Source organism: Paramormyrops kingsleyae, chromosome 9 (genome assembly GCF_048594095.1).
Source record: "Paramormyrops kingsleyae isolate MSU_618 chromosome 9, PKINGS_0.4, whole genome shotgun sequence".
In the NCBI taxonomy this organism is placed as follows: Eukaryota; Metazoa; Chordata; class Actinopteri; order Osteoglossiformes; family Mormyridae; genus Paramormyrops; species Paramormyrops kingsleyae.
The window spans coordinates 11033795-11051975 of NC_132805.1; the positions used below are offsets into that span (position 1 = coordinate 11033795).

Genomic DNA, 18181 nt, shown 5'->3' on the forward strand with positions numbered 1-18181 from the left:
AGATATGGTTATAAATTTCCGCTACGCGTGGGAAAATATTTTAGGCAGGAAAAAATTTCAGAACACCGGACGTCTTCTATACGTCGCCCTCGGAGAAGACGGTAAACCGCAAAAGACAAATCGTGCCACTATTCGTGAAGCTTATGATTTGAACCACACTTGGTTTATTTACGCTCAGAAACAAAGGCAGGAAATGTTTATGGTAGTTTGACACCTTGGCTTCCGTACATTCCCGCGGTGTCTGAATATGTCAGATGGAGGAAACAGGCCATAAAAGTGACACCTCCTCGTGCACAAAAGCCAAAATTTTATCGCTGTCATTTTAAAATGATATATTAACAAGTCGTGCAGCCGACTTAGTTACATTGTGGCTTCTGTTCATGTAGAGTTGGAACAGGTCTTCTGCATAATGAACTTTAATAAGTAATTTGCATTCTACTGACGCAACGATGTTACATTACATTTCAAAAATATGTCTGAGTGCTAAAATATCGACTTATGATACTGCTTCCGATCGAATCATCAGCACAAACAGAATGCATCGTTGTACTGAGAGTTACGTATTGAATTGAAAAACAAATTGCGCAACCTCTATACTGTGTGTGTAAACCACCGGTTCAGTATAATTGCGAATAGTTTCAATTCAACGTGTGTAGTGTAACTGACTAATTGCCAGGGTCTTTGCCTTACCCAAAGTATAGTTTTATATTTGATTTTCCCATACTTATTAGTAGTTCATTATTGAATACATTTAAATAGGTTTAATTCAGTGGTAAAATACCGTGGAGTATCGTGGTATCTAAACCTGCAACTTATTCATTTATTAAAAAGGTTTTAATTTTATTAAATTTTTCCCCCCAACTGGACTGATCTGTGTTTTCAATTGGCACCCTATTTTTTCCACATTGCTAAAATAATTAAAAGTCTAATTAAATGCTGCTTTTATAGTTCACTAACCAAGCAGTGATGGACTTCGCGACTGGTTTCCATGTGCAAATATTCCAGAAAACGTTAATTTGGAAGAAATTCTGAATGAAATTATTTATACCTGCATGCTTTGCATTTTAAACAGATTTCACATCTCTGTCAGTTTTGGAAAAAGAGGTACGTGGGATATTGGATTAATCTATTGGATTAGGCCTATTTAAAACCGATACAAACATTGCTGAATTTTTAAACACAAACAAGTCAGATAATCTCTGTAAGCTTCTTAGAGGGACCGCAGCCGAGCCAAGTATGACTGACAGCTCTGACCTTGCGCACAAACGTAACACTCAGTAAAAAAAAAGTACAAACGATGACGATGCCCACTTTTGAAACACACGTTATCCAAAAGTAAAATTAGGTTTTAATAATAATATTTCAGAAAGAAATATTAATAGCTGCCGCATCGTGGGTTTAACTGTGTGTTAGTCTTATCTGAAATTATTCCGTAGCCTATCTGCATGTCGCCGCCGATTGCACCGCATGCTCGCCACACGGTTCCCCGCGTCCTTCACTGTGTATCGCAAGGACTATGTTTGTCATCTTCCCCCCCAGACGACTTCCCGATTTGGACAGACTCCCCACTGGCAACCCGTTGTGATGGACGAGCGTCTCTACAAACACAGAAGCCTATACCACAGTAGGCACGCGTAGACCCCCCTTCTGATGAAATGGCCCGACTCTGTAGCCCTGAAACAAGTAGACCACTCATACTTCGATGACTTACGTTTAGATCTTCAAGTAGGCTAACATTTTATAAACTTTGCATATTTATTCACTTCGCTGACGACACTGTCAGAAGGGACGTGTAAATTTTAAATTTCAAATAATTAGTGACATTTTAAGAAGACGCTTAAAGTTTCAATAAATGGACACGAAATTATGCGGTTTATGAATGATCTATTAATGTTAAGGCAGTATAGATTATTATAGCACGGCAAGGGGTAAGCTAGATTTCAACACGAATTTAAAAGAAATATAGGCCTATTTGGTAAATAGGATGTGTGCGGTGATGTGTTTTAATGTAATATATCTAATTTAGTTTCATTTTCATTTACACCATGTGAGCAGAAATATCTTCCATTAAATTTACTCAGTATAATTCCACAGGTGGCCTATGGCTGAAGTGTTCAAGCAACTCGTACTAGATCATGACACTTTACATTTAGTCTGTGGTATTTGTACGGATCTAAGCACGCCACGATTCACTGATCCACGGGCAAAAAGGGTCCGAACGACAAGCTTTGCGCGTCTTTGTTATCAGACTCCGCCCCTTTTCTGCATAAAGACACGCCCTCTAATGCTATTGGTGGAAAGCGGCGTCTCTCCGAAAGGGACGGAACCCCCTCCTCTTCTCCCCCTTTTTGTGTTAATCTATATGAAAATGCCAGTCTTTCGCATCTGCGGTGACAGTTACGCGGGGCTTTATTCCTAAAATCATACTCCGATTGGTGTGAGGCAGGGTGGCCGAAGAGACCGAAGCCGAAGGACATGGAGGAGGAGAACAACGAGCAGATGAGTCCTCTCCTGACCTCGGTAAAGTGGAAACTTTATTACGCCTTGGGTTAAATCTTTACAGTTAGTAGCGGCAGATGGCTGGTTAGCTTCGCCTTTTGTGGAGAACAGAAAGAAAGAAAGAAAGAAAGAAAGAGGGAAGGAAGAGGGTTGCCGGATGGCCGGTAGGCTCCCAGTGTCGTGTCGTGTCGTGTCGTGTCGGTGAGCGGAATAGAGGAAGACAGGCTGGCCCCAGCTAACATGGTGGTACGCCGTGAGGAAGCGCGGCGCTGCGTGGTGGTGTTCAGCTACGCTCCGACGGCCGGGAGGAGGGCTATCCCGGCTGTGGATACCCCAACCATGTGGGATGCCCATCACTGGGGATCAAACCCACCGCTAACTTTTGCCCCATCTCGCAGCAGAGAGCTGTTGGTTCTGGGTCTGAACTTTGATCAGCCTGTGGTTCAGTTACAGCTTGGCGAGGGTACCGAGAAGATGAAAATGTGGATGAGACATGCTAACCCCCCACGTCTAGCGATGGTGGTGACCCGGTGTAACTCACTAAGCATACCCGGATCGGCTGCAGTCTGCCCGCATGCAGAACCGCTTCTTCGAACTGTAAGGCTGCCGGTGGTGGCTGGATTTTAGCGGGGCACCGCGCGTAAAGCAACGCCGAAGTACCACGGCTCCATCAGAGTCGGAGTATGCTTCACCTTTCACAGCATTTTAGGTTTCCGTTTTAATTTTGATGAAATCCCTTTGGGGGTTGTGACTGGTATCATCAGCACGTTGCGCGCGTTCACGTGGAGGTTTGGCAGGTGCTGCAGGTCGCCGTGGGACTCATTCATTCACGACTTTCGCTACAAAATGCGATTTTTTTTTGTTCTTATACAAACTTTTCTGGTTCGCGAAATTACGATACAGGGACGCCCCACGAAGTCTTTCTCCTTATTATCGCAAGCGTGTCTTTGATCTCATTTCCTCATGTATGCTACGATGAATGAAGCTCTTTTAACCTAAAGAAATATGGTAATCGGCACTTTTTTCCTGCATATTCTGGCATATTATAGCCTACCGTGTTCTAACCGGTCAGGTTTCAATGGCACATGGTACATCCTTCTATATCATGCCTTTCTGCAGTTCAGAGTGGACTCGGATGTTGAGAACGATGGTTTTTGGACCATCTCCCGTGTTTGCATTTTTATTCATTACCTCAGTTAATGATTTATGGGCATCCCTTTTGGTAAATATAGATCGGTGGCTCTCACGCGTCGCTGAGATAAGGTGTCAGTCGTAGCTCCAGAGGGGGCGGAGTGGGACCCTTGGTGGGCGTGCATTTACGGACGGGCTAGGTGACGCACGGCAGAGGAGGAGTCGGGTCGCGGAGCGGTCCGGTTCGGAAGATGAGCTCAAACGTTTCCATGATGCTTATCAACAGTACATTTGCATGGGTGATGGTCCTGTCCAGGGGTCTGTTAAAGAGAGTGAGTTTTTGAACGCTTATTAGAAACAGATGTGACTGTGGTGGCCTGAACAGCTATGATTCAGGTACTCAAGGACAGGAGGAAAATTAGGAAAATTTATGACCCCCGTAAAATTGTTAGCAGTTGATTACCTCTAAAAGAATCAGACTGCCTGTCTTCTAACTGCTTACCCTGGTAAAGGTCAGGAGGACATGGAGCCTATTCCAGACAAGCACCCTGGACTGGAAGCCATTCACCAACAGGATATGAGCATGTTTGCATGCATACAAACTATCATACATTACTGGCTATTTAGAGAAATGTTTGTCTAATTGCATGTCTGTGGGTAGCTGGAGGAATGTGGACAACCTAGACGGAGTGTGGGGAGGACAAACAAACTGCACAGAGAGAGATTCGAGCACAGAGACTGGCGGTGTGTCACAAACTGGTCATCGTCATAGCCAGCAAGCCGCCAAATAAGACCGTCCAGATCGCAGAATTCCCAGACAGTCACGTTTTCCCTTGATTCGCCGAAATGCCAAACTTGGTCGGTATAGGTTAAGAGGTCGCATGTTGTCAGAAATGAGGGGTTTGTTTTTGGTAACCTTGGGGGGGGGGAGGGGTACAGCCAGCAGGCTGCATAGGGTCCCAGATTGTTTCTGCCCCAGGAGAAGGTGAGCGAATGGAAGATCGTCACCCCCCACTGCCCTGCTGGTGCTGGGAGAGTTCACTCGAGGACAGTGCACTGGGGAGCGCTTTTTAAAGGATAGCCCCCCCCCAGGGGGCTTTAGCATGCCGTGCTGGGAGTGAGAGGAGGAGGAGGAAGAGGATGAACTTATGGCTTTTACTTTGAAGATTTGAAACTAAATTTGCATGGGAGGGGGGTTACCAGAAAGAAGCAGTGAATTACAGGTGGTATTGAGCCAGAGTGCCGATTCTGGGGCCTCTGAGTTAAAAGTGTGATTGACGCTCCTCAGTGAGGCGTGGAGGGATGTCAGCGTCGTGGGGGGGGGGGGGGGGCGTCAGCTTTCAGGCTCACGCTGCGAGCTTACTGGCCAACGCCTTTCATGCTCAGCTTCCCTCCTGTGCTATCAGTGTGTGTGTGTTTATACCCGCTTCTCACATTGATACATTACACTCTGCAGCCTCAGGGTACACGGTATGTTGTGTGTGTGTGTGTGTGTGTGTGTGTGTATATCCACAAAGATTGGACACTTGTGTAGAACGCACCTTTAAAAGAACTACACATTTACAGTGAGTAGATTGATGAGTGATTAAATTATAATGCTGTGCATTATTTTTTAGGTACAGTGAAGGAAGAGTTGGACCGTAAAAGGTACAACAGAATGGCCCAGCCTGGGGACCTTCTCCCTCCCATCGTGTGTTGGGGGGGGGAGGGGCCCGGTCAGCTGAGGCACTGGGCCAATGGCCATTTTGGTCACACACGTAGCTCGTGTTAATGACTATGTGTGATTTTCCTGTGTACTGGGGCTACCTGTGTGGCCTGACCTCAGCCTGACAGTCCAGTTGAGTGTTCGCCTCCAGGGGATACTGCAGGAGCAGGGGGAGTGGGATCAGGTGACAGGTGGCTCCCGGCGATAACCTGAACGACGAGTAATTAATTAGGAGAGCAGTTTGTGTGTGCGTTTAAGGGTTCCGAACCCACGTCAAACTCTCTAACACCAGCACAGGGGTGAATAAACTTCAATCCCAGTGCATTCTGTGTGAAGGCCTCACTAATCCATGGGGCTTTGGGTCCGGACGGGCATTGAACCGTGTGACTGAACAATGTGCAGGGAGTCCTAGGGCTGCCCCAGCCTCCTCAGACAGGTGCTGCTGCGCTGGGCTCTTTGTTGGCTTCCCACACACACCCTTGTTCCGCAGGCCGGATTCTGCAGGATGTTTTTGTTCAGGTTCCAGTTCCCTGGAAGTCACGCTAAGGCACTTCGTCTAATTAATCCTTCTGTGGTTGTTTTTTTTCTTCCCTCTCTCCTTCAGGGCTTCTTAAAATTGGGAGGGAAAATTGTCAGCTTGCCGTTCTAAGAAGTGTGATCCCCAGGTCATTTCTTCTCATACTGTTAAATCAATTAAATAAAACAATTAAAACGTACGGCTTTCTCCTGATTTGAAGCAACTTGAAACAATTAGGATTACAGTTTTCCGCATCAACAAAAGCACGCCCCCCACCAGAGGGCCCACCCCGCCCTGTCAGTCAGTCATGCGGGGGACAGGGCGACCCCACGGCTGGCAAAGGAGGGGGGAGGCCTCCCTCCTCAGTAGTGGAGACGTTTGGCTCCCTCTTTGCCTAGGGTTGTTATAACAACCACTTGTGTGTGTGCCTCTCTCTCGCTTTTTCTGAATCTCTCTCATGTGCACATACACCAGCTGGAGAAGAATCGTGTAAGATCATCACCCGAAAATACATTATGTGTGTGCCTTCTGAGTAAAGAGGAAGCGTGTTTTGTAAAATGCTAAGAGCTGAGTTTCCTTCGTAATCGCTGGGTCTGATGGAAAACAGGCTGAGAAGTAGTTTCCACGACCCAATACAGGCTCACAAGCAGCTTCTGTTGTTCTGCTGAGCAGCCGAAGTTGCCGGTAGTTTGTAGAAAATCACTCGCCACATTTTCTTTCATGATTGTCCACTCCTAGGGTGACAGGATTACCCAGGTGCACTTTGGGGACAGAGTCGTCCTTGAGGTCTCTCATCCATCTTGTTGACATCCTAAAACAGGGGATATTGTTTGTGTTTAATCACTGATGGTTGCACAAGAGTTTCTGTCCTACAAGTTTGTGTCCCACAACAAGATTCTACGAATGTCGTAGGTGTGTCTGCTGTTAATATTTGTGAAATGCAGGGTCTATTGTTTTGGCCCTTTTATTTTCTATTGTAAGCTGAGCAGTTTCAGTTCTGGGAGCTTGTTGTTAATGAGGATCTGTGATTTACTACTATAGGAAATAAAGGCAGATTTAGTTTGGTCGTTGATGTTATAGGTGTGTGACTGTGCTGAAACAGAGTCTCGCTCTGTTCCAATGAACACACTTTTTATATTTAAACATTAACAGCTGGGAGGCTGTCAGGCAGCGGGTGTTGATTGAGAAGCAGGTGGGAAGGCCCGGTTGACCAATGAGGGACTGAGCTGGTAGGGAGGCTCTGAGCTCAGCCATTAGGGGGAGAGGGGCAGGTGGGGATGGCTGCAAGTTTAGCCAATGAGGAGTGCAGGGGGGTGGGGGAAAGCAGAGATACATGGAGCAGGCTGTGGAGCTCAGGAACAGCTGGCTTCTTGCCATGTGTGGGGGGAGGGTGCTGCAGTTGAGCCCCCAGGTTGTAGGTGTGATGGGTGAGTGCTTTCCAGTGAAGACGGGATCGATCCGTGGGTCTTCCTGGTCCCCAAAACCTTCTTTGTGCCTCTTCATTGATGGATCTTTGACAGTAGTGAAATTGTAGCTAACCATTTTTTTTTGAGGGGGGGGGTAAGACCCGAGTTTCTTATTTGGGATGATGAAATTGAGGCTTCTGGGCCAGGTATCTTTATGAGGCAAATGAATCCAGCCGGGTTCGTAATTAGATCAGCTGAGGGCTTAAGTGCTTGGAATGAAAACCTGCGGTTCGAAAAGGCCGGAGGAGACGGCAGCTGGATGCAGCGGCTGTTTGGGCAGCAGCTCAGTGCCGGTGATCAGGCCTCGGCCTCCAGGCTCCGGCTCCTGTGTCACTATGCCAGGCTCGCGAGCTGCGATATCGTTCCCGGAACTTTTGCTTCTCGGGAGGGCTGGGAGTCCTCAGTGGGCCGGAGGAATGCAACTCGAGTGTCTGTCGCTCAGGTGACGGCGGCGCCTCTGCTTCTCTGCCAGGGTCACATTAGCTTAGCTTAGCTCTTTAGAAACGTGGGTCGGGGGGGGGGGGGCGGGGGCTTCAGCTCCATCCCCAGCCTCGCGGGGAGTGGGGCATCCCTGCTCCAGGTGTCCGGCTTCTGAATTTAGACAGAAATCTGGCTCCAAACGTGAGCCCTGTACAGGCCTTGTATGACAGCATCCCCCCCCCCCCATACTAACACTGATGCCCCCCTCCCCCCCCACCTTGCTCCAGCCCTCATATCTTTTATTTGCACTGGCTGGCTTCCAGAGAGCAGCGCATCACAGTAACCAGATGCCACGGTCATGGTGGCACGACAACGCTTTTCTGATCTGATGTTTGCAGTTCCTCTTCTCTCCATCTCTCTCTCCCTCTCTCTCTCTCTTTCAGACCCACTCGCTTGCTGTCTCTCTCCATGGACACTTTTTCTCTTATTTCTGTATTTTCTTTTATTTTTATTTTTATTTCCAGTCACGTGTTTCCCTTCCCAGACTCACCCAGGTTTTCTCGCCATTCCTTCCTAACTCCCATGATGCTCTGCCATTACAACTTGAAAAACAGATTAATTTCGGTTTTATTGACATGAGCGAGTCCACCGAAAAACCTTGGATGAATCGTGTTTAATACCTGCCACAAGCAACACGTTCTGCAGGTGACACTTCTCACATTAAAAGAAAAGTGTAAAAATGCTTCTCTTGTCACACAGAAGGTGCAGGATTTGGAATTCATGCTTCTCTAAATTAGAAAAGCCTGCACCATCCCCCCCTCCCCCCCACACCACCTGAGCCATGTATTCACAGGAGATGACAATTAAACCCCCTGCCCCCCCCCCCCCGGACAAGCGTGAGACACAACGTTGGCAGGTGAGCCGCCAGTGGCTCAGTGGGCAGCAGTAGGGCAGCTGTAGGGCAGCAGTAGGGCAGCTGTAGGGCAGCAGTAGGGCAGCTGTAGGGCAGCTGTAGGGCAGCAGTAGGGCAGCAGTAGGGCAGCTGTAGGGCAGCTGTAGGGCAGCAGTAGGGCAGCTGTAGGGCAGCAGTAGGGCAGCTGTAGGGCAGCAGTAGGGCAGCAGTAGGGCAGCTGTAGGGCAGCAGTAGGGCAGCTGTAGGGCAGCAGTAGGGCAGCAGTAGGGCAGCTGTAGGGCAGCAGTAGGGCAGCAGTAGGGCAGCTGTAGGGCAGCTGTAGGGCAGCTGTAGGGCAGCAGTAGGGCAGCAGTAGGGCAGCTGTAGGGCAGCAGTAGGGCAGCTGTAGGGCAGCAGTAGGGCAGCTGTAGGGCAGCTGTAGGGCAGCAGTAGGGCAGCTGTAGGGCAGCAGTAGGGCAGCAGTAGGGCAGCAGTAGGGCAGCAGTAGGGCAGCTGTAGGGCAGCTGTAGGGCAGCAGTAGGGCAGCTGTAGGGCAGCTGTAGGGCAGCAGTAGGGCAGCTGTAGGGCAGCTGTAGGGCAGCAGTAGGGCAGCTGTAGGGCAGCTGTAGGGCAGCTGTAGGGCAGCAGTAGGGCAGCAGTAGGGCAGCTGTAGGGCAGCAGTAGGGCAGCTGTAGGGCAGCAGTAGGGCAGCAGTAGGGCAGCTGTAGGGCAGCAGTAGGGCAGCTGTAGGGCAGCAGTAGGGCAGCTGTAGGGCAGCAGTAGGGCAGCAGTAGGGCAGCTGTAGGGCAGCTGTAGGGCAGCAGTAGGGCAGCTGTAGGGCAGCTGTAGGGCAGCAGTAGGGCAGCTGTAGGGCAGCTGTAGGGCAGCTGTAGGGCAGCAGTAGGGCAGCTGTAGGGCAGCTGTAGGGCAGCAGTAGGGCAGCTGTAGGGCAGCAGTAGGGCAGCAGTAGGGCAGCTGTAGGGCAGCAGTAGGGCAGCTGTAGGGCAGCAGTAGGGCAGCTGTAGGGCAGCAGTAGGGCAGCTGTAGGGCAGCAGTAGGGCAGCTGTAGGGCAGCTGTAGGGCAGCAGTAGGGCAGCAGTAGGGCAGCTGTAGGGCAGCTGTAGGGCAGCTGTAGGGCAGCTGTAGGGCAGCAGTAGGGCAGCAGTAGGGCAGCAGTAGGGCAGCTGTAGGGCAGCAGTAGGGCAGCTGTAGGGCAGCAGTAGGGCAGCTGTAGGGCAGCTGTAGGGCAGCAGTAGGGCAGCAGTAGGGCAGCTCTCCATCCCGTCGCCCCCAGATGACGCTGACGACGACTGTGGCAGAGGATGGTACAGAAATCTTCACCAAACCTCCGCAGGTTGGTCATTCTGAGGAGCGGTACTTTATCCCCACTGTGGAGAGTCTGAGAGCAGCCCCCCCCCCTCTCCCCCAGGCACTTTAACAGTAGCTGGATTATCAGAACACAGGAAACTGGCTTTGTCTGCTGTCTGACTGCTCGGTGCAAAGGCGGTGGGTTTCTGGTTGGTGGTGCTGACGGTGGCCACGCCCCCACACATTCTGCTTCTCTGTCACTCATAAGCACACAGCCAATGACCGGGCCAAACCCCCCCTGCTGGATCGAGCTCAATGGGTTGGTGGCGCAGCTAGAAGGACCTCACTACCCCCACACACAAATCCTGGAGATTTCTGATAACATCCTGGATGTTCATCTTCAGGTCTTTGATCCAGGTTCTCGCAGTTCCCATCACAGTAGGTGGAGACCGCTACCCACGGTCACGGAGCTCCGTAAGACTGGCATCAGAAAGCCTCGCGATGGTCTGCCCACCCAGACCAGCAGTTTCCGTTGGTGGAAGTGGCTGGTCGTGGTGTGTGGGGGTAACTAACACTGTGCTTTTTGTTGTGGTGGTATTCCATGCCACCCGACCTGCTGGCCTGGAGACGAGGTGTATCTGTGTTTTCGACGTCTTTGTGCACTTCTGCTTTGCTTCTTAAAACCTTGCCACTGTGGTTTAGAGGAACCCCAGGGAGATATCTCACGCTGCACTCATGCACTCAGAGAGCAGCTTATCTCTTCCTGAACATCTGAAATAATGGTACCATCCCAACAGAGGTCTGGAGCTCGACACCTTTAAGATCCGCATGCTCACGTTTTATGTGATGCGACTCCTTTGGATTAGTGGGCTTGGTGCTGTGTTTCTGTCGGGTAACGGGTAGGATTTGCTTTATGTTTCTGCAGAGGCTCCTTGTGTCTCCACAATGCTAGGAGGTAGATACGTGTTGAGTTTCTCCTCTTCTGGACGCCCTCTTCTTGCGCAGCAGTCTTTGTATGTTTCCCTCCATGTACACGTGACGGTTCGTATCAATTCGCCTTTTCCTGCGTCGCGTTTGACGCCATGCGTGTTTCCTCCTGCAGGAACCTGTCAGTCAAGTCTTCCTTTGGCTTTCAGCCCCAGCAAACCACACGCGGCCGTGGAGCAGGACCGTTTACAGCAACAGGCTTTTGTCTTGCAACAGAGCCTCTCGTCTCTTATCTGGCACAGCGAACCCCTGCTTCTGTCTCTTTGCGAATTCCTAGTAGCCTGTGAGGTCTTCATGAGTCTGTGAACAGTGTGGCTTGTCGCAAAGCTGGTGTACCGTTTCAGCCGGGGGGGGGGGGCAGGTTATAGTAAGCAAACTTCCATGTATGCAAACCCAGCAGTCACGTCGGGTGGGGGGGGGAGGTGACCTGGATTTGAAATTCTAACCATTTCGAAAACCTAATCGCCCATTGTGATGTCAGAAGAGGAAATGATGTTGTGGGGAATTGCCATCTCTAGTGTTTGGCCGTTGTAACCGAATTAAGTCTGGATTGTTCCGGAAAGCCACCAGGCCAAAGTCGTATCTTCACAAAGCTTCAAGTTGAGCTTGGAGCTCAAAGGCGAAAGCTTACATGTTCACCTACTGACCACTGAACTCTGGTTCTTTGGGGACCTCGGCCAAGTATTGCTTCAAAGAAGGTTGTTCTGAGTACTGAAAAAACGCCTGATGATGTCGTTGTCGTTGTTGTGGTAATGACTTGTAACCTGAACATTGTACTGTTGAGCCAAACCGCTGTGGTTGAAATTTCCCTTGACACTGCAACTTGATGGCTACATAAAGTCAACATGCCTCTCAAGGTCACGTGTGCCCTTTGACGTTAGTGTTTACAAAGGTGAACAGAATTGCAAAGAAAGTGCAGCCTACAAACAATTGTGTTGCATCAAGGCCCAGCCCAGCTTTTGAAAATGACGGTCTGAATTCTACGGAACGGGGTGGCCTTTAGGACGTGGAAGCTGAAGGCTGCTGTGCATCTCTCACTGTGGGCTACCTGGCATCACGCCAGGGGGGCTAAGCATCAATAAAACAAACAATGTGACCGTTACTGGGAGCCAATAACGACTTGAATGTACTTGAATAGCCAAGCCAGATTTATAGCTCAGCTTGTGGCTTCTGCTCACAGATCTGAGAGCATTCAGTCCCCTCTGTGGCAGAGTGCGGTACAGAATCGAATGTCTGACTGATCTAATCGTCAGTAGAGAACCAGAGGACAGGTTTAGAATATTTGAGGGTTGGGTGAGATCTGTGTGTACTTCACCCCCAGATGGGTTGGCCCCTTGCAGTCTGTCCTGTAACTTTCACAGATCTATGAGAGCATAAACTGTGTCCGTCTCGAGACGTAGGGGGACAGCTGTCCGATGACACAAGGGACCCTTGAAGGTGCTGGCTTGGAATCCTCTGACATTCTGACACCTCTATCGCTGGAGCAGGAAAGACCTCAGTCAGATGCGAAGATCAAATACCCTGGATGGAGGATCAAAGCTGTGTATGGCCGCTGTCCAGGCCCACCGTCGCTCTCCGTTGTCCAGGGTTTCACATGGGACTGTCTCCTGAATGGGCGTGTTTTTATTTAGTGCTTCCTAAGCCAGCATGAGGATGTGTGCTTGCTGATTGTGGAGAATCGTGGGAAAATTGCATCTTAGAGGAATAATGGAAACGTCAGGCGATATTTCCTCGCGTCCGCATTGTCAGGTGTGTGTGTGTGTGTGTGTGTGTGTGTATATATATATGTATATATGTGTGTGTGTGTGTGTGTGTGTGTGTGTGTGTGTGTGTGTGTGTGTGTGTGTGTGTGTGTATATATATATATATATATATATATATGTATGTGTGTATGTGTATGTGTGCTCGCTCGCGCATGCATTCTCATATCAGGTTCTCAGACATGCCTGGCCTTGAAGCTCAGTGTTCCCAACTTACTTTGTGAATCTTTCTGCCTCTGCTACTGTCAGGGGCTATAAGAGTGGCCTGCAGGGTCACCGTCCCCCTCTTCCTGTCCCCTGCTGCCGTCCGTCACCTATTAGCTTAGCGGTGCCGTCGTTAACGACTCGGCCACCGTGATTGGCTGTAGCTGGCCGTGATGTCCCTTTGGAGGGGACAGGACTGGGGCACTGCGGCCAGCTCCTGCTATCGGTCACTGCACTCTACAGTGGTCAGGGTGGATCACTGCACTGCGCTCATTGTTTATTACAGTGATCTGAATGACACTGTGGATCACTGGTGTCAGACAATCAGCAACACTGAAGTTAGTGACATCAGATAATGAGCGGCCTTAACGGGCTTTATGAGACGAGGTCCAGGCCTGAGACGCACAGGTACATAAACACATGTACACACGTCGACACATAGACAGCCATCATGCTGCCGGCACAGATCGACACGGGAGCAGCTCAACACTTTGATTTTTCGGCTGGTCAGGCACCGTTTCCTGCGTCAGGCCAGGTGGGCAGGTGTGGAGCTTGCATTTCGGGTCGTCTGCCTTCGCTCTGCGCTCACCGTCCTTTCGCGGTACCAACCGCTTCCCGCAAACAGGCGAAACGCCAGAGAGTTCAGGTCCCGTGCGCCTACGACCTGCCGGGTTGTGGTTGGGTCACCCAGGTCCTCCAACCACAGATGTCTGATTCTCATCTTTACGATGAGTATGGGTTCAAAACAAATATCACGTAACTGCTTGTGCTGGGATCCGGTTTGATACTAGCCGTGTTAATAGAGGTTTGTCGCTTTGATTCTTGGGTCTCTGGCGGCCCTGAGTCAGTCTGGTCCCATGTGATGGACCTCCACAGTCCCACTCACAGCATGATGTTGGCTGACATTTATACCCTCGCTGTCATCTTCCAGAAGGACCCGCCAACTTCTCTGTCGCATGAGATTAGAAGGGTGGGAAGATCTGCTCCTCTAGGGAGATGCTGTACGTGCGCCGTTTCGCAGTGCCGACTGGCTTTTTAAGGGTGTAGCGCTTTGCGTTCTGCGTGATTATGCCGGCGGTAACCTGAGCCCGCCTGGTCGAGTGTGCTTCCCGGCTCGCGGGAGACCGTCCCGTTACCGCCGCGATGGAACTGAGGGCCAAATTCCGTAAGAGAAAAGAGCAGCCGTGTGTGTGGGGCCCCCAGCCAGCGGCCCCTGTGTCCTTTTCTATAAATAAAAGCTCATTTTTAGCCCCCAGCCTGCTCCACTGTCAGCCTTCCAAGTTAAGTTGCAGAGCCCTCCTCTCTGGCTATAGGCTCTCGTGGCCATTGGCCAGTCAGCTCACTGGCTCCGCCCACAGCAGCCCCCGCCCACCTCGCTTTCCCCCAGCATCACCACGGAAACTTCTGCCTTTAACAGTAACCATCTGTCTGGGACCAGCAAACAGACGCAACACCGGGGGCTGTAGGAAAATTTCCTCCTTTTGTTTGGGGCCAGTTGGCCCCCTTTTATTTAATGTGCCTTCCCAGCCAACGCTGACCGTCTAGTACGGATATAGCCTGACCTTTTGTCGGTGTGGAGACCCCCAGCATTTGGGCTGTTCTGCCACCATGTCGGACTTCTGGGACGGAGCGCTAAGCCTGACGGCCAGGGGCCCCCGTCCTGCCAGGGGCCCCCGTCCTGCCAGGGTACGTGTGTGTGTGTGTGTCTGTGTGTCTGTGGTTTGAGCATTTCTGTGTGTGTGTGTGTGTGTATGTGTTTGCTTGGTTTTGTGTGTGTTTTGTGCATGTGTGTGTGTGTATTGTTTTATTACATTGTGGGGACCAAATCGTACCCACAATGTAATAAAAACACCTGTTGTTTTGATGATGTGGGGATTATTTTTCAGGTTCCCACAAAGATCTGTGAATGCAATTTAAAAAACTAAAAATGCCAAAAGTTTGGTTACTTATGATTAAGGTTATGGCTGGGCAGGGGTTAAGGGTGTCCTGTTGGGATTGGAGTTTTCCCCATAGAAATGAATGGAGAGTCCCCACAAGGATATAATTACAAACCTGTATGTGTGTGTTTGTATTATAAGTCTGCTTTTGATGTCACGGACAGTCACCTGTCTCGGTTGTGTCTTGCACACGCTCAGAGCACGTTCACAGACGTCACACACGGTGGTGCTTCCCGCAGGTCGTCTTGTGCGTAAGGGCGGCTCGTTAAATGCACACTTGACGCAGACTGACCCGGAGAGACACAGCTGCCAGCGGGGCGAAGCCTGGCAGCCTGTCTGCGGGCAGTGGGGCGTTACCCAATACCCATGCTGGTGTCCGGGCGGCAGGATGCAGGCAGCGCAGCCAAGAGTGTATGCGTGTTTCTCTTAGCATATGCGTGTGTGTGTGTGTGTGTGTGCATGTGGGTCTGTCTGTGTGTGTGTGTGTGCATGTTGGTCTGTGTGTTGGTCTGTGTGTTGGTCTGTGTGTGGGTCTGTGTGTGTGTGTGTGTGGGTCTGTGTGTGTGCGTGTGGGTCTGTGTGTGTGTGTGTGTGTGTGTGTGCGGGTCTCTTAGTTGAGCACGTGCTGCTGCACTCGCACTGGGATCTATTCCCAAACGAGCCCAACATTCCAATGACGCTGTATGCTGTCGTGTGATATTTTCAAGCTGGATTGGGGTGGCAGTTTGAAGTCTGAAGGGGGGGGGGACTTAACTGACAGGGTCTGTGTATGGTGCCCCCGGCCCCACCAGCCTGTACCTCAATTGGGTTCTGTGACCTTCTAGGATGCTGTCCACAGCTCTCTATCCAGGAGTAGCAGGGAGGGAGTTCTCAAGAGCTTGGCAACGTTTGTTTTAGAGTCTTAGGGTTTTAGTGTGTGTGTGTGTGTGTGTGTGTGTGTGTGTGTGTGTGTGTGTGTGTGTGTGTGTGTGTGTACACTACCAGTCAAGTTTTGAACACACAGATTTTCTGCATTTGCATGTTACTCGCTTGGCATTTACTAAATATATACTTCTTATTCTTTGCTAATTTACAGCACGTTTACCATTTGTGTACCTTTATTAGCAAGAAAAAGTCATATCTTTGATTCATGAAAGTAAATTCCTGTAGCAGTTATAACAGCAGAGAAAATTCATGGCATTCATTCTACAAGGGGCATTAAATACTGCTCTGTTTTATGGGATGAAACGGTTAATTAGTGCAGTTAAAGTTAAAGGACGGCCTAGAAACACACAACCAGATAGTAGGATGTCAGACGTGCCCTGTTACTTACTCTTTCCATGTTATAAAGGCAACTTGTTTTATTTGACTCATTTCCAGTTGTTCACTCAACTTTCCAGTGCTGAACAAGAATAAAAAATCTACAGTTTATGAAATAAATAGAAAAGTGGTAAAAAAACAACTTAAGTCCTTAGTTTTCTTCTGACATATTATGATCAAATGTCCCTGCAATGTAATAAAAACCCATTATTTTGACCTCATGCGAACCATTTTTTCCATAAAAATCTGTGACTGCAGTCAGAAAACTAAAAATGCCAAAAGTCTTGTATTTTGTTAGGTTACTTATGGTTAAGGTTAGGGCTGGGTAGGGGTTAAGGTTGTCATGTTGGGATTATGGTTATTCCCATAGAAATTAATGGACGGTCCCCACAAAGATATGAATACAAACGTGTGTGTGTGTGTGTGTGTGTGTGTGTGTGTGTGTCTGTTACAGTAGGTGGGGCTCCTGTTTATTGGCGCCCAGCCCTGACCAATTAACAGGTGGCAGTAAATTTGAGCTCCTGCTCTTTGGAAATTGTCATAATCATTACTGTTGTTGTTACTGTTGTTATTCTATGTTGGTGTCCTCGCCGCCTGTCGTTAGGGAGCCACCCCCACCTATAAATACATAGTTGCAACCCCCCCTCCCCCAGTCCATGAACGTGAAGGGACTGTTATCCCAGCCTCAGCAGGTCATGTGACTGACCTGGTAGCTCGAATACATGTGGGCTCAGCCAGCCAAACCGGGGTGTGTGGGGTGGGGGTGGGGGGGGGCTTAATTTCAAACCTGCCAAACGCCGCATCCCACCCCCGTGTCCGCTGAGGGCCGTCGTTACGGCACCGGTTCAGGCCCCGTCATCGCAGGCCGGCGAGGAAGGCCCAGTCTCGGCGACGGCGCCGGTTGCAGGGTCACGCCCCCATCGGAAGCAGCCAGAATGGGGGCAGAGCCCGGCCACCCTGTTTGTGAAATTACAGGTTAGCGTTTGCTCAGGCAGGAGTGTTTCTGCAAACACCGAAAAAAGCGTTCTAGCCCTCGGTTGTGCTGGTAGAGGATGAGGTCAGCTGACCAAGATCATGACCAATGGGGCTTAGAAGTGTGTCTCGATCCATAAGAATACCTGAGTGGCTGCATGACGTTTGGGAAGAAGCGGCTAACAAAGTATGTTGTGAATTCTGTAACGGTACCAGGTAAAGAATTCACTATATAAAATAGTCCCTGGTTCACCCAACCTGACATCAGTATCTCTACGACAGCACGCCTACTGGCTTGCGTGAAATAGTTTGCCCCAGACTGTGTTTACTCCTGGTGCAAATGAACAGTATGTGGTTTCTGGGCCAGTTTGACCAAACATTCATGAGATAAGCTGACTGACATGGGCTCGCCCATTCTCCCACAAGATTAATTGTGAATTAAGACATTTTCGGCCAGACTAATGTGAGAACTAGTGAGGCTCCGATAAGGAAATTTCTGGCTGATACCGAAAGCCAATTATTTAGGAAACTGTCACTGATACTGAATGTTTGGGAGGTTCTGCTTAAATAAAGGGACACTCCACCCAAATAAATGGAAAAAAGAAATTACTTTCCAAAAATAACACTAACAGTCCGAGTACTTTATATTAATATTAGTCCCAGAGTATGTTATAGGATTTTATAACTGAATATATGATGATATTATATATATTATATTTCCATATTTATAACATTAACTGCTTTCACACATTTCAAATGACTATTTGTTACTTAAACTAGTAACAGAAAAAACCATCTCCCATGAGATTACTGTAGCGCTTATACAGTAACTGCTACCAACCATGGAATACAAATGAACTCCGCTTCCTGTATCTTCTCCCAGCTATACATTTTATGCATGCTGTTAGTTGTATTATGAATTGCTGAAAGCCAGTGTCCTACACAGAGAACGGCTGATCATCAAGTCTGATTAACCTCATAATTTTCTGAGTAATATCTTTTGATTTTGCACCATCTGCACTGAATTTTCTTTTGCTATCAAACGCTGACAGACTCGCATTTTCCGGCAGCACTGCGGCCTGCT

The 18181-nt window shown here is 49.3% G+C and overlaps 1 protein-coding gene across 9 annotated transcripts in view; it reads left to right on the forward strand.

Moving 5' to 3' along the window:
• The first annotated feature begins 2310 nt into the window (after positions 1-2310).
• LOC111841687 (sodium bicarbonate cotransporter 3-like) overlaps positions 2311-18181 on the forward strand; it is a 40280-nt gene continuing 24409 nt past the window's right edge. For 4 of the 9 annotated variants that reach the window (XR_011992959.1, XM_072716322.1, XM_072716319.1 and 1 more), the window contains exon 1: positions 14291-14575. Coding sequence is in view for 8 of the 9 variants with exons in the window: in XM_072716322.1 (XP_072572423.1) it covers positions 14498-14575 (78 nt within the window). In the remaining variant the exon portion in view is untranslated. Of the gene's footprint in view, positions 2521-14290; positions 14576-18181 lie in introns of those variants that run through there. The other 5 variants (XM_072716316.1, XM_023807627.2, XM_072716318.1 and 2 more) reach the window with 3 other exon arrangements.